This window comes from Anguilla rostrata, chromosome 10 (assembly GCF_018555375.3).
Source record: "Anguilla rostrata isolate EN2019 chromosome 10, ASM1855537v3, whole genome shotgun sequence".
NCBI classification, from domain to species: Eukaryota; Metazoa; Chordata; class Actinopteri; order Anguilliformes; family Anguillidae; genus Anguilla; species Anguilla rostrata.
In genome coordinates this window covers 24,049,526-24,066,855 of record NC_057942.1, presented here as the reverse complement: position 1 = coordinate 24,066,855, position 17,330 = coordinate 24,049,526, and the positions used below count along the sequence as shown (strand labels likewise).

The 17,330-nt window shown below is 40.8% G+C and overlaps 1 protein-coding gene across 12 annotated transcripts in view; it reads right to left on the bottom strand.

Moving 5' to 3' along the window:
• The window catches only part of LOC135233742 (formin-binding protein 1-like), a 179,583-nt gene that overhangs the window by 93,827 nt on the left and 68,426 nt on the right, over nucleotides 1–17,330 (bottom strand). For 11 of the 12 annotated variants that reach the window (XM_064297582.1, XM_064297579.1, XM_064297570.1 and 8 more), the window contains exons 3-4: nucleotides 3,595–3,651; nucleotides 1,174–1,321 (exon numbers count right to left, since the gene is read on the bottom strand). The exons of the other annotated variant lie outside the window; for it this stretch is intronic. In XM_064297582.1, coding sequence (XP_064153652.1) covers nucleotides 1,174–1,321; nucleotides 3,595–3,651 — 205 coding nt within the window. The remainder of the gene's footprint in view (nucleotides 1–1,173; nucleotides 1,322–3,594; nucleotides 3,652–17,330) is intronic. 12 annotated transcript variants of the gene reach the window in all.

The following is a 17,330-nucleotide window of genomic DNA, read 5'->3' as shown; positions in this document are numbered from 1 at the left end:
CTTATTAATCGCCATCGAAATAACGACTTCACTTGTTTATTAATAACGTTAGCTTGATGACATTGATGTGCACGACAACGTTGTCATAAAACTTTTCCCCACCGTGAAAACTGCCTGACTTGTTTACATTTTGGACAGATGTGGCTACAGAGTAAATCAATCGTTGTTTCCGTCGCAGCACTTTCGACACAAGTAATATCGGAAAAATCCTAAAATTTCTTCTTATGGTGAAGAGTGCCTGACCGGCAACCGTAGAAATGTGTTAAGACAGCACCAAAATTAGGCTATATCTAGAAATACCAATAACTTAGACAGTTTTTTAAATGTTTAAATGTGCCCAGCATTCCAAGGCTTGTTGTATGATTCAGCAGCCAATCAGGACTTGAATACAAGTTTTTTGTAGAGTGCAAAAACCTTGATATAATATATTTTAATTTAATTTATTGTGTTGTTGTTGAAATGTGCCCAGCATTCCAAGGCTGTAAGAATCAGTAGCCAATCAGGACTTTTTTCAAGTTTTTTGTAGAGTGCAAAAACTTTGATATTATTTATTTTAATTTAATTTAATTTCTTTTGTTGTTGTTGAAAACACAGCATTCCAAGACTGTACATTGTTGTCAGATTCTTTATAAGACTCTGCTATGCTGTAAATAGTTGCTGATTTTTTTAAATGTGTGTTGAATAAATGACTTATTTATAACAACATTCACATTACATAGTCATATTTTCTAATCTCCAGTCAGCTTTTAGCACTGACTTAATGTAGGGCCCTATGGAATCTGTGTTATAGCTTTTTTAAATTCTCAATTCCGCGATTCCGTCCGTGATTCTGTTATCACAGAAACTAATAGGGCCGTACCTTAATGCTGCCATCAGTCTGTCGCTGGCCCGCGCCGGGCCCCCGTTGGGCCCCCATCAAAAAAGACACTTGGCCGCCGGCCCACGCCGGCCCGCCGGGCCCTGTCAAAAGATACTTGCCACTGGGCCTAACAACTTTTCTGGGGGAAACCCTGTATCACATACCACTTTAGGCTTAGATCACATGTTCTCATGTACTGTGATACAAGGCATCTAACAATGGTTTCAATTTACAGAACAGTCCTCAAAATACAAAATTCGAAATGTCACGTCATGTTACATAGGGCTTATGGAAAACACCAAATTACATCTCACCGATTTCCTCTCGGCCTTGAGGTCCTGGATGTAGCGCCCCAGCTCTGAGACAATTTTGGCAGTGAGGTTTTCGGCAATGACCTCATGCTGCCCAGCATAGTCGGTCAGCTCATTCAACGTTGCCAGGAATGCCCGGCATGATGTGTATCTGCCACAGAAAGTGACGTGATCAGAACACTGACATCACAGTAAATGACTAGAGGAGCCCACTGTACAGGTTCCACTTTGCCCCCATATTCACAGAAAAAAAACCTTTTATTAAAGACACTCGCACTTATCAACCTGAGGAAACAGAGACCTATAAAATGGTGATCTAATTCATTAGTATTAGTTATATGTAGGAGGAGAGCTTTTTTCAGGGTTACAATTACACTACAACATATTGCATGTTTTAAGCAGATAGAGACAGGAGCCTGGTGTGTGTCTAACTGCCTGTTCTGTGGAAAACAACCTCCTGTCATGAAGCCCTAGTATTGAGCAATCAGACAGCTCTGGACTTTCAGTATCAGTATTTAGTATTCTAAATATGCCGGGAGTATTGGAAAGTTGAACTGAATGCACTTGTTCCCTAACGGTATAAAGCACCGTTTCTGTACAACTACTTGTAATCATTGTCTTCTGTACAACTTTTTCCTTTTTTATCTTTCAAAAGGATGAAGCATGCACCATCACAGTGAGTTGTTAGCCAATCATACTGCACCATCAGCCAATCATTCTGTACTATGAGCCTAACAGCATGTATATTTCTCCTGTAACTTTTTAATAGGCCGATTACATAACATACATTCTATTTAAATTCAGCCACATAGAAAAGCACATTTGAAAACCAGCTACAAAATAAACTGCTATACTGTAAATGCCATTTGTTTGGCCTTCCTAAGGTATCAAAAGTGGTCATTTCCAAGGTTTCCCACATTGTTTTAACACTGCTTACACTGCTCTCAAACATTGCATAAACTAATTTCTCATGTTGCATAAACTCATGGTCAATCATTTATGAATATTTTCTAACATTGTTTATATTTGTTATAAATTGTTTTAAATCAGTCAATCCTATTAAGAAAAATTATTTAGATGCTTCATTAGGACACGTTTAGTCCAAACGTTTTTAAAATGCCTAAACTATGTGAAGATGGCACATGCCTAGCTCTTCTGATTTTGCTAATTTTTTTGTATACCCATGCTGCACCATTAGATCAGATAATAGATCTAATCTGTCATAAGCATCATTCTTCCAAGCAATGCCCACTATAGGACCAGTCACCCTGTCATCCTTCAAAGTGCTGCCCTTATTTCTATAAAATGTTTTATGGTTATATGAGATCTTTTCCCACCTCACCATACTTCACATCAGGGAGCTCTGTTATTAAGTATGGTATTTTATCAAAATATAATTCCTTTTAAACATACATTTCCAATTTCCACCTCATAAAAACAGAAAAATTGTCACACACTCTACTATGCTCCCAAGTAATTTATTACACAACATTTTGCACATTTTGACACTCACATTCTTCTTCAGGGTGTAGATTTTTTTTGTAATATATTTGGAGCATAGTAGAGTTTGTGACTCTATTTCTCTTTTCATAATTGTTTCGCATTAGTCAGCACCCCACTATCTTTTTTGTCCTCCCTCCCTGTCAATTTACACCTAAAAACATTGTTTCATAGAAACATATATTCAGTACAATAATCAGATTATTTATTTATTTGTACATACATTGACTGATTATTACTGTTATTTCAAAAAATAACAAAAAAAAAACAATAAAGTAATTTACTTCTTATTTAATACAAATAATCAGAACAAAAATGTATAAATTTATAACAGATACCTTAAAATGTGTTAAATTGAGCAAAGAAAATAAAATTATAGAGGGTGCTTTGCTTCGTTGGAGGCCATTCATTAGGATTGGACTGCACTTTTAAACTATTATACTTTATATTTGTGAAAGGCATAGTATTTATCATATTATTTATTCTTAGCAGAATATTTTTATATAGTGCATCGTATTTCTGTCATATTTAGAGTATAAATATACAGAAATTGCCACCCCCAGTTATACAGTTAATCTCTTTTATTCATTTATTTTTTGTTTATTAACAAAGAAAAAATTTCAGTGCTTACTGTTTACAGTTACTGTAGGTTACAAGCTGCAGAACTGGTAAAGAAATTCAGCCAAAAAAGGGAAACAGCTTACTATTATTTATTTATTTATTTTGAAACAGGTTATTTCACAAAGACTGAAGTTTTTATTTTATAATTATTTATGTTAAATATGCATGTTTATGATTTCTGGCCAGTTTTTTTTGAAAAAGTAGTTAAAAAATAATAATTTTAGGCTGGTATAGAGTTGTTTGTCAAGCTTATTTCTGGCTTGGTTTAAATTAATTAATAAAGTTATTTCAACTCAAACTTACTTGCTCTCTTCTTCCTCTCGCAGGCTCTTCTTAGGCTGGTATTTCTTTGAAAGATTCCTGAATAAACAAAACTGCAGTCATTGAGGAGTGAAAAGGATGAGAGGAGGAAAAGGGAAATGAGGAGGAGGGGTGAATAGAGGTAGAAGGACTAGAAATAAAAGAAGAGGAATAAACAAGAGAAGGAGATGCCAAAATATTACTGCATTTAACATTGTGACCTGTCAGATATATTTTGATATGTTCAGAATGTAAAACCTACAGCATGCAATAAAATTCACTGCCTTGCATGCAATTTGCCACCAGTGATGCCTCCCTAACTTAATGTCTGCTCACAGTTTTAGGCCACATTAAATCCATATCATTCAAAGTTTTTTGTTAATACAATTTTTGTAAAAAACTTTAGTAAATAACTTTTTCAGCAATTACTAATTCTTCTAAAACAGTGCGATATATCCTTACTGACAATGTCCCTGGGCACACAGCGAGGTCCATACAGAAATGCAGTTGAGGCCAAAAGTTTACATACACCTAGGCTAAAGACATTCAAACTCAATTTTTCACAACTCCACACATTTCATGTTACCATACATTTCCTGTGTTAAGCCAATTAGGCTATCTATTTTATTTCCATAAGAGGTAATATCAAAATAATAGCTAAGATACAGATTTATTTCAGCTTTTATGTACTATATCAGATTTTCAGTGGTCAGAAGTTTACATATACTTTGTAAGTATTTAGTGGCATTGCCTTTTAATTTCTTAACTTGAATCAAACGCTTGGGGTAGCCTTCAAACAAGCTTCTCACAATACTGTAACGTTACTAAATTACATAGCTATTTGCACAGCTAACGCTAGCTACCGGACCATGTCAAGAAAGGCAAAATTAGTTTAGACAACGTTGCGTACAGTATCCATCTCTCATATCAGGTAAAGTTGCATTAGCTAGCTAGCTAATGTAAATAACACAATCTAATGTCAGCTAACAATTATAAAAAAACGTTACCGACCGGTACCGACCTCGCAAACCGTCTCTCGAATGCAATGCTACCTTGTGCAACGTTGCAGTGTAGCTAACTAAAGGCCAGTTCAGATCAATGATTCACAACGAGACTGGATGCAACTTGCAAAATTCCAAGACGTCTGATTGTAAACGTTCTGAAACTGCACTTGGCAATTTGACAAGGTGGGTCTTTTGAGACCCCAGGCAACGGCTTCAGACCAAGCGGCCAAAACCAGACTTCGTTTTTGAAGCTCATTTCCTGGTGTTGTAGTTCCTGGTTGCTCACTAGCGCCACTACGGATGGCTCCAGTATAGGTGTTTTCATATCCGGTTTCCATGTAAGTCTACGGTACAAATGCGATCAAAATACAAAGTCAATAATTTTTTCTCACAAGAACAAATAGTCATAATAGGTGTATTTTATTGGTCTTATGACTGTCCATGGGTCGATTTCATGATTTATTGCGTCATTTGGGCACAGTGCCAATATTTGTTCTGGACCAATGAGGTACAGCTTGCGTCACTTCCGGATTACTGCGGAGGACTCAGCTACAGTAGGGGCTACAGTCTATGGTCACTGGGGTGGGCGGTGGCGCTTCTTGGCCTTGCCATTGCGGCTCCGGCTACGGTCCGCCTGTGCTAAGTCTGAAAATGCAGGCATCCCATTTCGTGGTGATTTCATTATGGCGTGTGCTATTTACAGCTGCACTAGACGACCATAAAATAATCCTCCTCTTAAATTTTTCGGCATCCGAGTCATTTTTACTATTTCCTTTAGCCTACTTAACCAAATAATTACTTGGCAGAAAGCGTAATCAGCTTGCTATATTTGGTAGTCCAGTAGTAGCCTGTGCTAAAACAGTTCGCAACTTCGGCTACCAAGCCATTTGACTAGCTAGCTAACCTTAACCGGCAAACATTCAATCTGTCAAACGTGTTTGGCGGCTCGTCAGTCGTGTACATTCCGTAAATGTCTACCTGGGCCATGCTTCACGCATGTGACAAAGCTACTATAATCCCGATTTTGGGATAAACACTTTTCAGTTTCACGAAGCGAATTAAGAGTTTCAAGGTTCATTTGCTGAATATACAACACACGATGAAATCACACACACAGAATTTAACGAAATTAACCATCTTGGCATTTAGAAAGGAACATGTTTTTAGCATTTAAGAGACCGACAAGCTAGGCATTTAAGACAGTGGTTCTCAGAATCGGTTCTGGGGCTCCTTGCGTATATTGGCTTTTCTCCATTGGTTTTGATGATTTACAAGAAAAAATAATAGCCTAATAATAATTAGAAATTCAACGTAGGCTACATTATTTTTGTCTTCATGCACCAGGTGGAAAACTTGCCGTACAAAGTGCGTTGTCATATTTACACGCCTGCAGATCAGTTATTAAAATACTTGGTAGATTTGTTAATCACCGCTGAGTGTTAATTTTTGTTCGGTAGAAAGTGATTTGCGAACGATCGGTCAGGTAGAGTCACCCAGCAAGTGAACACCACAAACGGCGATGGAGTAGCTAGTAGTAGCAGGCTCATTATCTGACTGGCGAAAACCTACGACGATAACTTGCTCGGTTAACAGCAGATCTACCAGACAGTTATACGAAAATTTGCCTAGTCAAATCACCAGTAGCCTACACATCTCCGATTGATTGACCATCAGTGTAGTCAATGTTCTTCCCCTGTGGTTCATATTGCTAACGCGTGAGCTAACCACGGACAGCCTACCTAGCTCACTGGCAAGCTGATATGCTAGCTAAGCATATTCGTTTTGCTGAGAAACATAAATTGAAGATAACTGAACATAGCCTAATTGTATTTTTAATGTCATACATATAACGTGATTACATGACACAGTACAGTCACGGATGGAAATTAAACTCCGTAAACATCTGATAATATATTTTAAAACATAACGGCAGACAGTCAGCTAGCCTCGTTCAGGTTGAGGGGCTTTTCCGCACCGGACTGTCAATCAAATTGTAAAAATCACAAGACCGCTTAACTCTATGGTTTTGGCTCCAAATCGAGAAAATGGCCGCGCCCGCCATTGAGCTTCAAAACGTGTTTTAGAGACCCACGGAGAGTCAATGGGTGACGTCACAGTCTCTGCTTCAGACGCTCTGCAACTAACCAATTCACACCACTGCAATTTTCTCTGCAACATTCTGAAACCATTTCGTCTCGTTGTGAATCATTGATCTGAACTGGCCTTAACATTACCGTTATTTACATTTCCATCAAGTTCATAATGATCGGGATAAAGCCGGGGTATAGGTGGAGCAGATCCGGGTCTGATTTCTGTGTAATGATGTCAAGCCGAAGAAAACTAAATAAAAGAATACGGCAGTATGGATTAGCGTTGTTATTATTTTATTACGCTTCCTCATATGTTCCTTCAGCCTTGATGCCCTTTTTTGATGAAATCTCTTTTGTTTTATTCTTCTTGTTCTGATTGCTTAACACCCAGCTCAGCTTTATCCTCGAACAGCTAGTAAAACCAGAAACACCAAGGGTAACATTTTGCAAGGCGGTTGTTTCAAAAATATCACGCAACAATCATTCGCGAAAAAGACTGTTTATTGTGCACGAGATAAATAATTGCACGAACCACAGCGAATCCCGCAAATTCTTCTCTGCAGTGCAAAGACGTTCATACCGGGCAAAAGGTGGATAAAGAACGTTTGTGTAAATTGATCATCACTAATTCTACCCCAGGTCCGCTACAGCATTTTAACCTGGCTCAGCAGTGTAAAGACAGCTTAAGTTAGCCTAATGTTAGACAATGAATGAATATGTACATAACGTTACTTTTATAACAACCATTTTTTATTCAGTAAATAGTAGTTATAGTTGGCCTGGCCCAGGTGCCAACTGACTGACGTCACACAGGCGACACTGGTTGGATCCGGTTGGGAAGTGAGGTCCAAAAACACACCTGCAATTACCGCTTCTCGCCATTGGTACCGCCAAAGAGAACAAAACGGAAATCTTCGAGATTGTAACTTTAAAGTACAATAATATTTTTACCATTTATAATATTTTTTAATAATTATTTTCATTATTTTACAAAGCATTATGGTGCCAGGTTCCGCCTCAGAGGGTGGTTGCCTCAGCGGGAGTTCATCTGTAAATATATGATAAAAATCAAACCATTGTATTGACCTTTTATTTTTGGGGGTTTCAATTATGCAATGTTTGGTCTATACCGCAAAAGCAAATGTTTAAATTTTGAATACAAACTAAGCACATAGGTAACACTTTTTCCACACATAGACATGTTAAAGAAGAGAACACTTATTCAGAGGCCTCACTAGAGGGGTTTGGACCGCACCAGGTGACCCCATCAGAGGGGTGTGACACCAAAATCACTGGCAATACATTTTTTGTGCAGTGTTTAGTGCAGCGATGGGTTGAAACAGCTAGTTTCTCCTATGCAGTTTACTGCTGGTTAATTTAATTGGCGGTATTAATGTGTCGAGAAGCGCTTTGTTGTTTGAATGCATAACACGCTATTCCTTGCGCCCACCCCCACCAGCATTCAGATTTTACATCAAACCATGTTTTTTTACTTCAAACAGTTGTGCGCCCTTCTCCGGATACAGCGTTCACTGAACGAGTAATAGCACCCCATGCATCTTTTCTGTGTTATTTTATATCCACTACTGACGCTACTAAATATGACAGGTTGTTTGCTGTTCACTTCCTGCAGCAGTACCTCCACTACTGCACTACTGAAGTTTTTCTTACGTTTGGAGTCCGGTGCTCCACCGTCTTTAGATTTTCGTTTGGGCATTCTTGACTTCTCTCTCAACTTTTCTTTTCATTTTCTGTGTGTGATTTCTGTGTGTGCACACGGCCCTGCAGTTTCATGCCCTTTTATGCAGATTGGCGGGGTGTTTACCTATGCTAATTAGGAACAACTGGCACGCGCTTTCAATTTACGAGGACAATGGGATTCATCATTATAAGAACACGGGTAGACTTTTCTTAGGACCCTTCTCAAGAACAAATTTAAGAAAAAACTTAGGAAGATATCGGTGAATGAGGCCCATTGTCCTGCTGGAAGACCAAGTTGTGACCAAGTTTTAACTTTCTAGCTGATGTCTTGAGGTGTTGCTTCAGTATTTCTAGATATTCCGCCTACCTCAAGGGGCCTCTCTTTTCTGAAGTGCACTAGTCCCTTTTCTAGCAAAACACCCTCACAACATGATGCTGTCACCCCCGTGCTTCACAGTTGGGATGTTGTTCTTCGGATTAAAACCCTCAACATTTTTCCTCCATATATAGCGCTGATCAATATGGCCAAACAGTTCAATTGTTTCATCTGACCAGAGAACACTCGTCCAAAAGGCTAGGTCTTCATCCTGATGATCACCTGCAAAGTTCATTCTGGTTTTTTTTTTTTGCCGGCCTTGGAGTAGGGGCTTCTTCCTTGCGCGACAGCCTTTCGGGCCATGGCGATGTAGGATTGTCTAAATGGTGGATGTACATACATTGGTACCTGATCCCAACTCCTTCACCAGTTCCTTTGTTGTTGTCTTGGGGTTCAGTTGAACTTTTCGGACCAAGTACGTTCAGCCATGGGAGTTAATGTGTGCCTCCTTCCAATGTAGACAATGTACTACAATGTAGTATCTGTATGGTCCCAAGAGTTTTATATTTGCATACAATTGTTTGTACAGATGCGTGTCATACCTTCAGTTGAAATTGCTCCAAAGGAGGAACCGGACTTGTGGAGGTCCACAATTGTGGCTGTGTAGCTTGGATTTTCCCATGGTATCAAGGGCAAAAAGGTAGTGGCTCTATATGTAGGCCCTTAAATATACCCACAGGAGCCAATTAACTCCCAGTTATCTCCTAATTATGACAATTGGCAAATCAGTAGCTTCTAAAAAGTCATTACATCAATTTCTGGAATTTTCCAGACTGTTTAAAGAGACAGTCAACCTGGTGACTTTTGACCCACTGGAATTCTGATACAGTGAATTAAAGCTGAAATTAATCTGTCTCTAATCGATTGTTTTAAAATTACCTCTGATGTGAACAAAGTAGATACCTTAACTGACTTGCCAAAAGAAATGTATGATAACATGAAATGTGCGGAGTTGTGAAAAACTGAGTTTGAATATCTTTAGCTTAGGTGTATGTAAACTTTTGGCCTCAACTGTAGTTTTGTCAAGAAGAATGAAAAAGAATTTGACTGGCCTGCACAGAGCCCTGACCTCAACCCCATCCAACACCTTTGTCAGCTGTCCACATACTTTTGATGATGCAGTGTACCAAATCACAGAATACTCTGTATTAGCATATAATTATTATAACATGGTTACATTAGCTCAGTAGTAGCCAAATCAACAGACAGGATCTAGCAAGCCAGCCAGCTAAAAATAATGCTAGTCATTTGGATGTCAGGTATGCCTTGGAGGGGCGGCATGCCCCATACCTATACAGCACCGAGAGTTTGGCACTGTTCATGATTCCCAACAGAAATAACCGCAATGACCACAAACTCGCAGCCCTTATAAACATTAATTTCTGTACCTTCTGACCTCATTTCAAAAGACAGAATTCACAAACAACTTCACAGGTCCACACAATAAAGCTACAAACTTTAGTTTAGTTTAACATTAGCTACCTTGCTAACAACACGACAGACTGTCTGTATTAGTATTGCAGACGGCTGTGAAATTAATGAGCACTAAAATCAGAATGCACTTCAGTCCGGTAAGTAACGCTACCGGTCGTATAGAAACTGGTGCAAAATAATGACTTTTCATGGCAGGTATGTCGCAGCGGTTGTGGGGTGGTAGTGTAACAACTAAAATAAAAAGAAAAGAAAAAACGTTGAACAGTGACTGCACGCAATGTTATTAAAAGAACAGTAGGACTACTAATTCAGTTGCGCACATCACATAATAGGCTACTTCATCGTGTGCAACATGTCTACAATTTTCTTAAGCAAATCCAACAACTGTATTTATTTACTAAATCCAACTATTTATTTCATCAGTCTACTTCATAATACTGCGTACAATCACTATCCAACATTGTGTGTGTGTGTGTGTACTACAGTTCTATATGTAGTGTTGGGCAGAGCTACTAGCTTAACTAGCCTACATTTTCCATTACCATGTGTGTACTTTCTATTTCCAAAATCAAGTAGCTACACTTGTAGACTTGCTGTATTTGCATAAAAGTAAGCTTGTTAGACCAGCATCATTTATTGACAAAGAAAATCCAAGTTTACATTTAAAACCCCATTGTCCATCGGATATTGAAAGCAAAACCTAAAATGGACCACATCGTGTCACCACCACGATTTCCCTGTACCAATTGCACTGCCAAAGTTCGTTACGTTATTCAATATCAGCCAAATTGTATGGAAACCTGTATTGGCATAAAAGTAAATTCATTACACCAATATCCTATCTGGACAAAACCCCAGCTTTTACATTCACACTGTCATCCGTCGGATATTTCAAGCAAAGTTCCCTGCCTAAAATAGACCCGCTTTATTGTGCATGAATGGGCACGTTTAATGTAACAAAGTGCTCAACAGCAGGAGATTGGCCACATTTCACATCAATCAAGCATACCTGTCACTCAGGCAGAAGCTGTAGGGACTGGGATGAAAACGGGAAGAATTAAGAATTTTTTAAAACGACACTGCAATCAATCAGCATAGCCTCTGCGATCGACGTATTGGCAACCCCTGACATACAGTACAATTTTATTTATTTGTCATTCACGGTCAAGGAAAATAATTTTTTTGAATCCATGCCTATGTGTTTCTTTCATCTAGAATGTGCGTTACCATGCATGTATGTGTATGCATGTCTCTTATAGCCTACATTTAAAGATTAATTCCTATTATCACTGTTGGTATTATAACTCATAACAAACACAATACAAAAAGATATAATATCTGATGAAAAACACGGTTTCAACGTACAAAAATGGCAAGTTACTCACACATACATAGCATCTATAAGTCATACTACTCAGGATACTAGGTTTTTATCTAGCTAACTGATGTGAAGTCACCTAACTGGCTGCTATGTATCATTCACCCATGCTATCCACAGGATTGTGCTCACTGTCCATTGGACCTTTCTCACAAGCCACTTTCACTCGTGCTCACTGTCCACTGGACCGTGCACACTGTTCATTGGATCCCTCTCGCAAGCTAGTTTCATTCGCTCAAGTTGCACATTGGACCAGGGGCGACATAGCTCAGGAGGTAAGACCGATTGTCTAGCAGTCGGAGGGTTGCCGGTTCAAACCCCGCCCTGGGCGTGTCGAAGTGTCCTTGAGCAAGACACCTAATCCCTAACTGCTCTGGCGAATGAGAGGCATCAATTGTAAAGCGCTTTGGATAAAAGCGCTATATAAATGCAGTCCATTTACCATTTACCTCTTTTGCAGGGTTTCAATCTCTCTTGCAGGGTTTCAAGGATCTCTCTTGCACAAAAATGGTTAGCTTACTATCGCTTTTTTTTCTAACTACACAACACAGCGACTTGTACCAGTGCAGCGTCAGTAATTCCACTGATTCCAGTACAGCATTAGTATTCCCACTGATCCCAGTACTTCAAAATGACTCCCATTGATCCCAATACAGCATCAGCCCTCTGTACTGAAATCAGTGGGAGTACTCACTGAAATCTCACTGATCCCAGTATAGCATTAGTACACCCATTGATATCAGTACAGCACCATTAATCTCATTGATCCCAGTACAGCATCAGGCGTCCCACTGATCCCAGGAGAGTTTCTGAAGGCCCACTGATCATAGTAGAATGCGGGGACATAAATGGAAATTATCTTAAGGTAAGTTCAATACAGACATTGGGAAGAATTTCTTCACACACAGAGCAGTCCAAGTGTGGAATAGCTTGCCAGGTCACGTAGTTGAGGCAGAAACACTGGGAATTTTTAGGCCTAGGCTTGATACGGCATTAGATACAATCTAGTCTGTTGGTAATCACAGCACTAATTTAGTCAGTAAAATGGCAAGCATTGTTGGGCTGAATGGCCTGTTCTCGTCATTATGTTATGTTATGATCCAAATACAGCATCAGTACTCTCATCAATTACAGTAAAGCATTTGTACTCCCATTGATCCTGTACTCTTACAGATTCTTTAGCTGTAAAGATTTCAAATTAATCTATCTCATAAGACAGGAGTAATGAATCAACAGCAAAGAAATAACGATATGGTAAGAAACTGTGTTGCTCCAAAGCTAAACTAAATAATAATATACAAAATAGCAACCTTTAGCTTCATACATAAACAATGCTCATCAGAATAGAATGTTAAAGTAATAGTAAGAGTACAGCATAATAAATAAAAAATAAATATATTTCATATGTTGGAAGTGTTGATGCACCTGCGTTCAAATATTAAATGAGCGTGTTAGCCATTAAAACCACTGGATTCAGAATAGAAACACATTCCTCTCCTCCCTGTCTTGACACAGTTCAAGAGCTCCCTGTTCTGTTGTCAGGTAGATCCCTCTCATTGTAACACAGGCAGAACACACTTGTATGGTCTTCACCATCTGGTCAGTATTTAACCAATCAGATTAGATGGGATTAAAGGGGGCACTTTATGCAGCATAAACATATTTGCCTTTTCATTAGGGGTGTACCGGCTGGTATTTCGTCCATAATACGCAATTGGTGAATGGCAGGTTTATTTTTATTTTGGCCTATCTGTTTTCCGGTTCTCTTTCATCATCTCATTTTGAGATCCACCTATGGGGAATGACATCTGGTCGTGACTCCTCAGAAGCATCCAATTGCACCAAGTCTGGCTCTGACAGACAGTAGCGCGTCCAATGCTACAGGAGGCACCGCCCCCCTGTAACAGCATATAGGACACTGCAGCGCTACTACTCATCAGTTGACATTTGCTTCTCGCGATCATCCAAACTGAGCTCACAGCCTCGACCTTGCATCTCACAAGAACCTTATCACTTAACTATCCGCAGGAGGACATATCGGATCAGCCTCCGCCGGACATGAAAGGTTCGAGAGTTCAATCAGTTCTATAAAGCTCGCTAGCTTGCCGCTCGCACTCGCTAGCTCCCTTCTGTATCGGGCAGCCCACGCCTTCGATGCACCTCCCTGCTCGCACGAACTCCGAACAGGACTGCTAGCTAACCACGCTAGCCTGTTAGTACTTAAAGCCAGCTGCCCACGCTGTCTTTTTACGCTTAAACAGACTGCTAGCTCCCTGCTACATGGCTCTTCCTAAGCCCGTCTCTCTCGAATTCTCCGAAGAGCTACGCTCGCGAGCCTGCCCGACAGCTTGCGGTGCTCTCATCGCCGCCAAAGATACCCATCCTCTCTGTGTCATGTGCTTGGGTTTTCAACATGCCCAGGATGCCCTTGACACTCCGGAGAGTTGCAGCCACTGCCCGGCTTTGCCAGCTCTCCAGAACCCCACCGTTGAGGAGCGGGATGTTTATGACGGGAAATTCCTAGGCCCTCCCCCGAGCCCTCGGAGACAGCTTTTCCCAGTCCTTCCTGCCTGTGCTAAACACAAGGCACCATTGGAAGGACCCCCTTGACTTCAAGCACGGCTTTTCCGGCCTAGAAGTCAAAGACATGGCTGCCTATGCCATGGGGGAACCCCCTGCTGTCGAACCCTCCATAGCTCGACACCTGAACCCCAAGCAGGGAGGGCTTTTGGCGCCACCAAAGCCCACCCTACCAAATAAGATGGACCGCTTTACAACCTCCATTCACCAGGCTTCCTACAGGTCCTCAGCTCTCACTATTCAAGCCCTCAGTGTCTCCTCTCTATTCTCGGTTTACCAAGCCAAGCTGATTGAGGAGATGGGGAAACAGCTCGAGAAGGGGAGCCCTTCCCCCATACTGTGGCAAGAGATTGTCACGATTAACGACCTGGTTCTGCGCAATGCTTGCCAGTGTGTCCAGGCCTGTGGTCGCTCCATAGCCCTGGCTGTAGCTGGTGAGCGGACCCTGTGGCTTAATCTCTCTGGTCTGCCGGACAGTGAGAAGAGGCGCATCGCAGGTGCCCCAGTTGAGCCAGGCCAGCCTCTTTTCTGCCCTGCGCTGACTCTCATGCAGCAGTGGTGCGATGATTAAAAGAAAGAGGATGAGGCCTTCAAACTCTGCCTCCCCCGCAGGGCTACGCCTCAGCCGCCTCCTCCCATGCGACCCCCACAGCCTCCAGCTGTGAACCGCTGTGCCCAACCGGGCTAGGGCAGAGCCAAGCCCCAGGGAAAAACCCTAGGCCAGCAGGGTAACCCCCCTCCCAGGCCTTAGGGTAACATTACCTTCGCTGCGGCCGCAGTGAAGAAACCATCACCCACCCTCGCTGACCGCAAGTGGAAGTGCCCTGCCTGCCCAGCTTCCCCGCTGGGGGGGCTAAGTCCATGTTCTGGGGCGACCAGCCCTGTGGACACAAGTTTGTCTCCCCTCTCCAAGAAGAGGAGACTTTAAGTTCAGGGGGACGGTCCCTCTCCCCCCAGGGGTTCCCACCCCTATATTCGCTGTGGTCAGGGCACCAGTTCCCGTGTCCCCCAGCCTCAGTCCCCCCTCTCAATGTCCCGAGAGGGAGACTCTGTTCTAGCCACACAGGTAGTGTTACCCACATTCAGTGCGCAGAACAACACCAGGCCATTTTTAATAAAGGCTTCCACCCTGAAAGGCCAAAAAATAAAAAACCATGTGAAAAGATTCTCAAACACATGAGGCCTCCCCTGGTTTCGCCACTAGGTAGAACGCCAACACCATTATTCGATTTGGCATCACCCGGCCAAATTTCCCCACGGTCCTCCAGGGGCACTCACAAGCCACTTCGTACCTTGGCAGGCTGCGTCAGCCCCAGAATGGGTCCTGAGCACAATAGCCAACGGCTACAGACTCCAGTTCAGAACCAAAGAGTTCTGAGGCCCATGTTTTAGAGGAGGAAATCTGTTCTCTCTTACACAAAGCGGTGATCCTTGTGGTTCCGTGAGATCAAGCCCAACGCAGCTTTTATTCTCGCTACTTCCTGTTTCCAAAGAAGGACGGATCCCTACATCCGATCTTGGATCTCAGGGTGCTGAACAAACATTTGAGGCAATACAACTTCAAAATGTTAACGTACAGCACTCTTCTACGCTCAATACGTCAGAACGATTGGTTTACATCAATCGATCTGAAAAACGCTCAGCTCACATCAATTATTTGGAGCTACTAAGGGGATATCATGCTGTAGCAGCCAATAATGTAATAACTACCGTTAATGTAATAACTGCCAATAACGTAATAATTTTTCTGTTCTTAATGTAATAAAAGCCGATAATGTAATAACTGACCAATAATGTAATAAAATTTCTGAACCAATAACGTAATAACTTTTTTGCACATAATGTAATAAGTTATTAGATTATTGACTGGTTATTACATTATTAGCTGGGTTAATAAAAATCATTAAAAATGTAATAATAGGAGCCGATAATGTAATAATATACTTGTATCACTATGTATAAGTTTTATTTATTATCAAGTGTCAGACTTCCATAAGACTTAGGCCTACCCTTACTGTTGCTTCTTTCAAATAGCTGCTCAAAAACCAGGCCAATCCTGACCCCTGAATCTTAGTCCTAACTCTGAGAAAACACACACACACACACACACACACACACCTTCTCTCTCTCTCTAGGAATTAATTGTTTGTGTAACTTGATGGTTAGACTCATCTCCAGCCCTGCCTTATACTCCTTTGCCATTTGAGTACCAAATTAAGTGGGAGCACGCATGTTTGCAAACACAGACAACTACTCTTATGTTGTATAATATGAAATCTATACCTCTTTGAAGATGCTGTGTTCTCAAATAAAAAAGACCACAACTTCTTTCCATGAAAAATATAATCTTTAATCAAGTGTATTTAAATAACTTCTTCAACCAAACTGGCACTATTATCCCTTGTGCTCAACCTCTTAATGCAAAATTCTAAACTGTAAAATATAGTATATAACATGACCTACAAAGATAACTTTGGTAACACATCTTTCAGTTGTATCATAATAATAAAGGATGGTTTACCGTCCCTTTTTTTAAAGAACTAAACTTCTCTTGATACACATTACATTTACAGTATCTATACCATTGGTCCCAGCATCATGTTTTGTCTCAGAAAACAATATGTTTCATTTTATCAACAGAACTACTTTGTTAAACATTTTTTGCCCAAACTAATATAAAAGTAGTACTGATAATTCTTTTAAAAACATGTATTTTGCACACCAAATTAGGAAGTATCGATAAGAGTATCGATAAGTATTGGTATTGATAAGCAGTATCAATAGTGGTATTGGTATTGATAAAATCCGAACCATGCCCATCCCTAGTTGTAGAAACTAACTAACTCACGAACAGGTGCAGTTTTCTTATGACATGGCTTGCCTTTGTGTCCCTTTCTCTCTTGTTTTAAGCACTTCTTTCATGGTGACTCGACTTGACTTGCTTGAGTCTAAACACAGTGACATGGGACTTGCTCGAGACTTGAAGGTTAAGACTTGAGACTTGCTTGTGACTTGCACAAGTGTGACTTACTCCCACCTCTGCCGCACTGTCAGGTGAAAAGAAGCAGTTGGCGACTCTACATGTATCAGAGGCATGTGGTAGTCTACACCCTCCCCAGACCAACAGAGGATAGCGCATCGACCAGGACCGTGATACACACAGAGAACTGGTATAA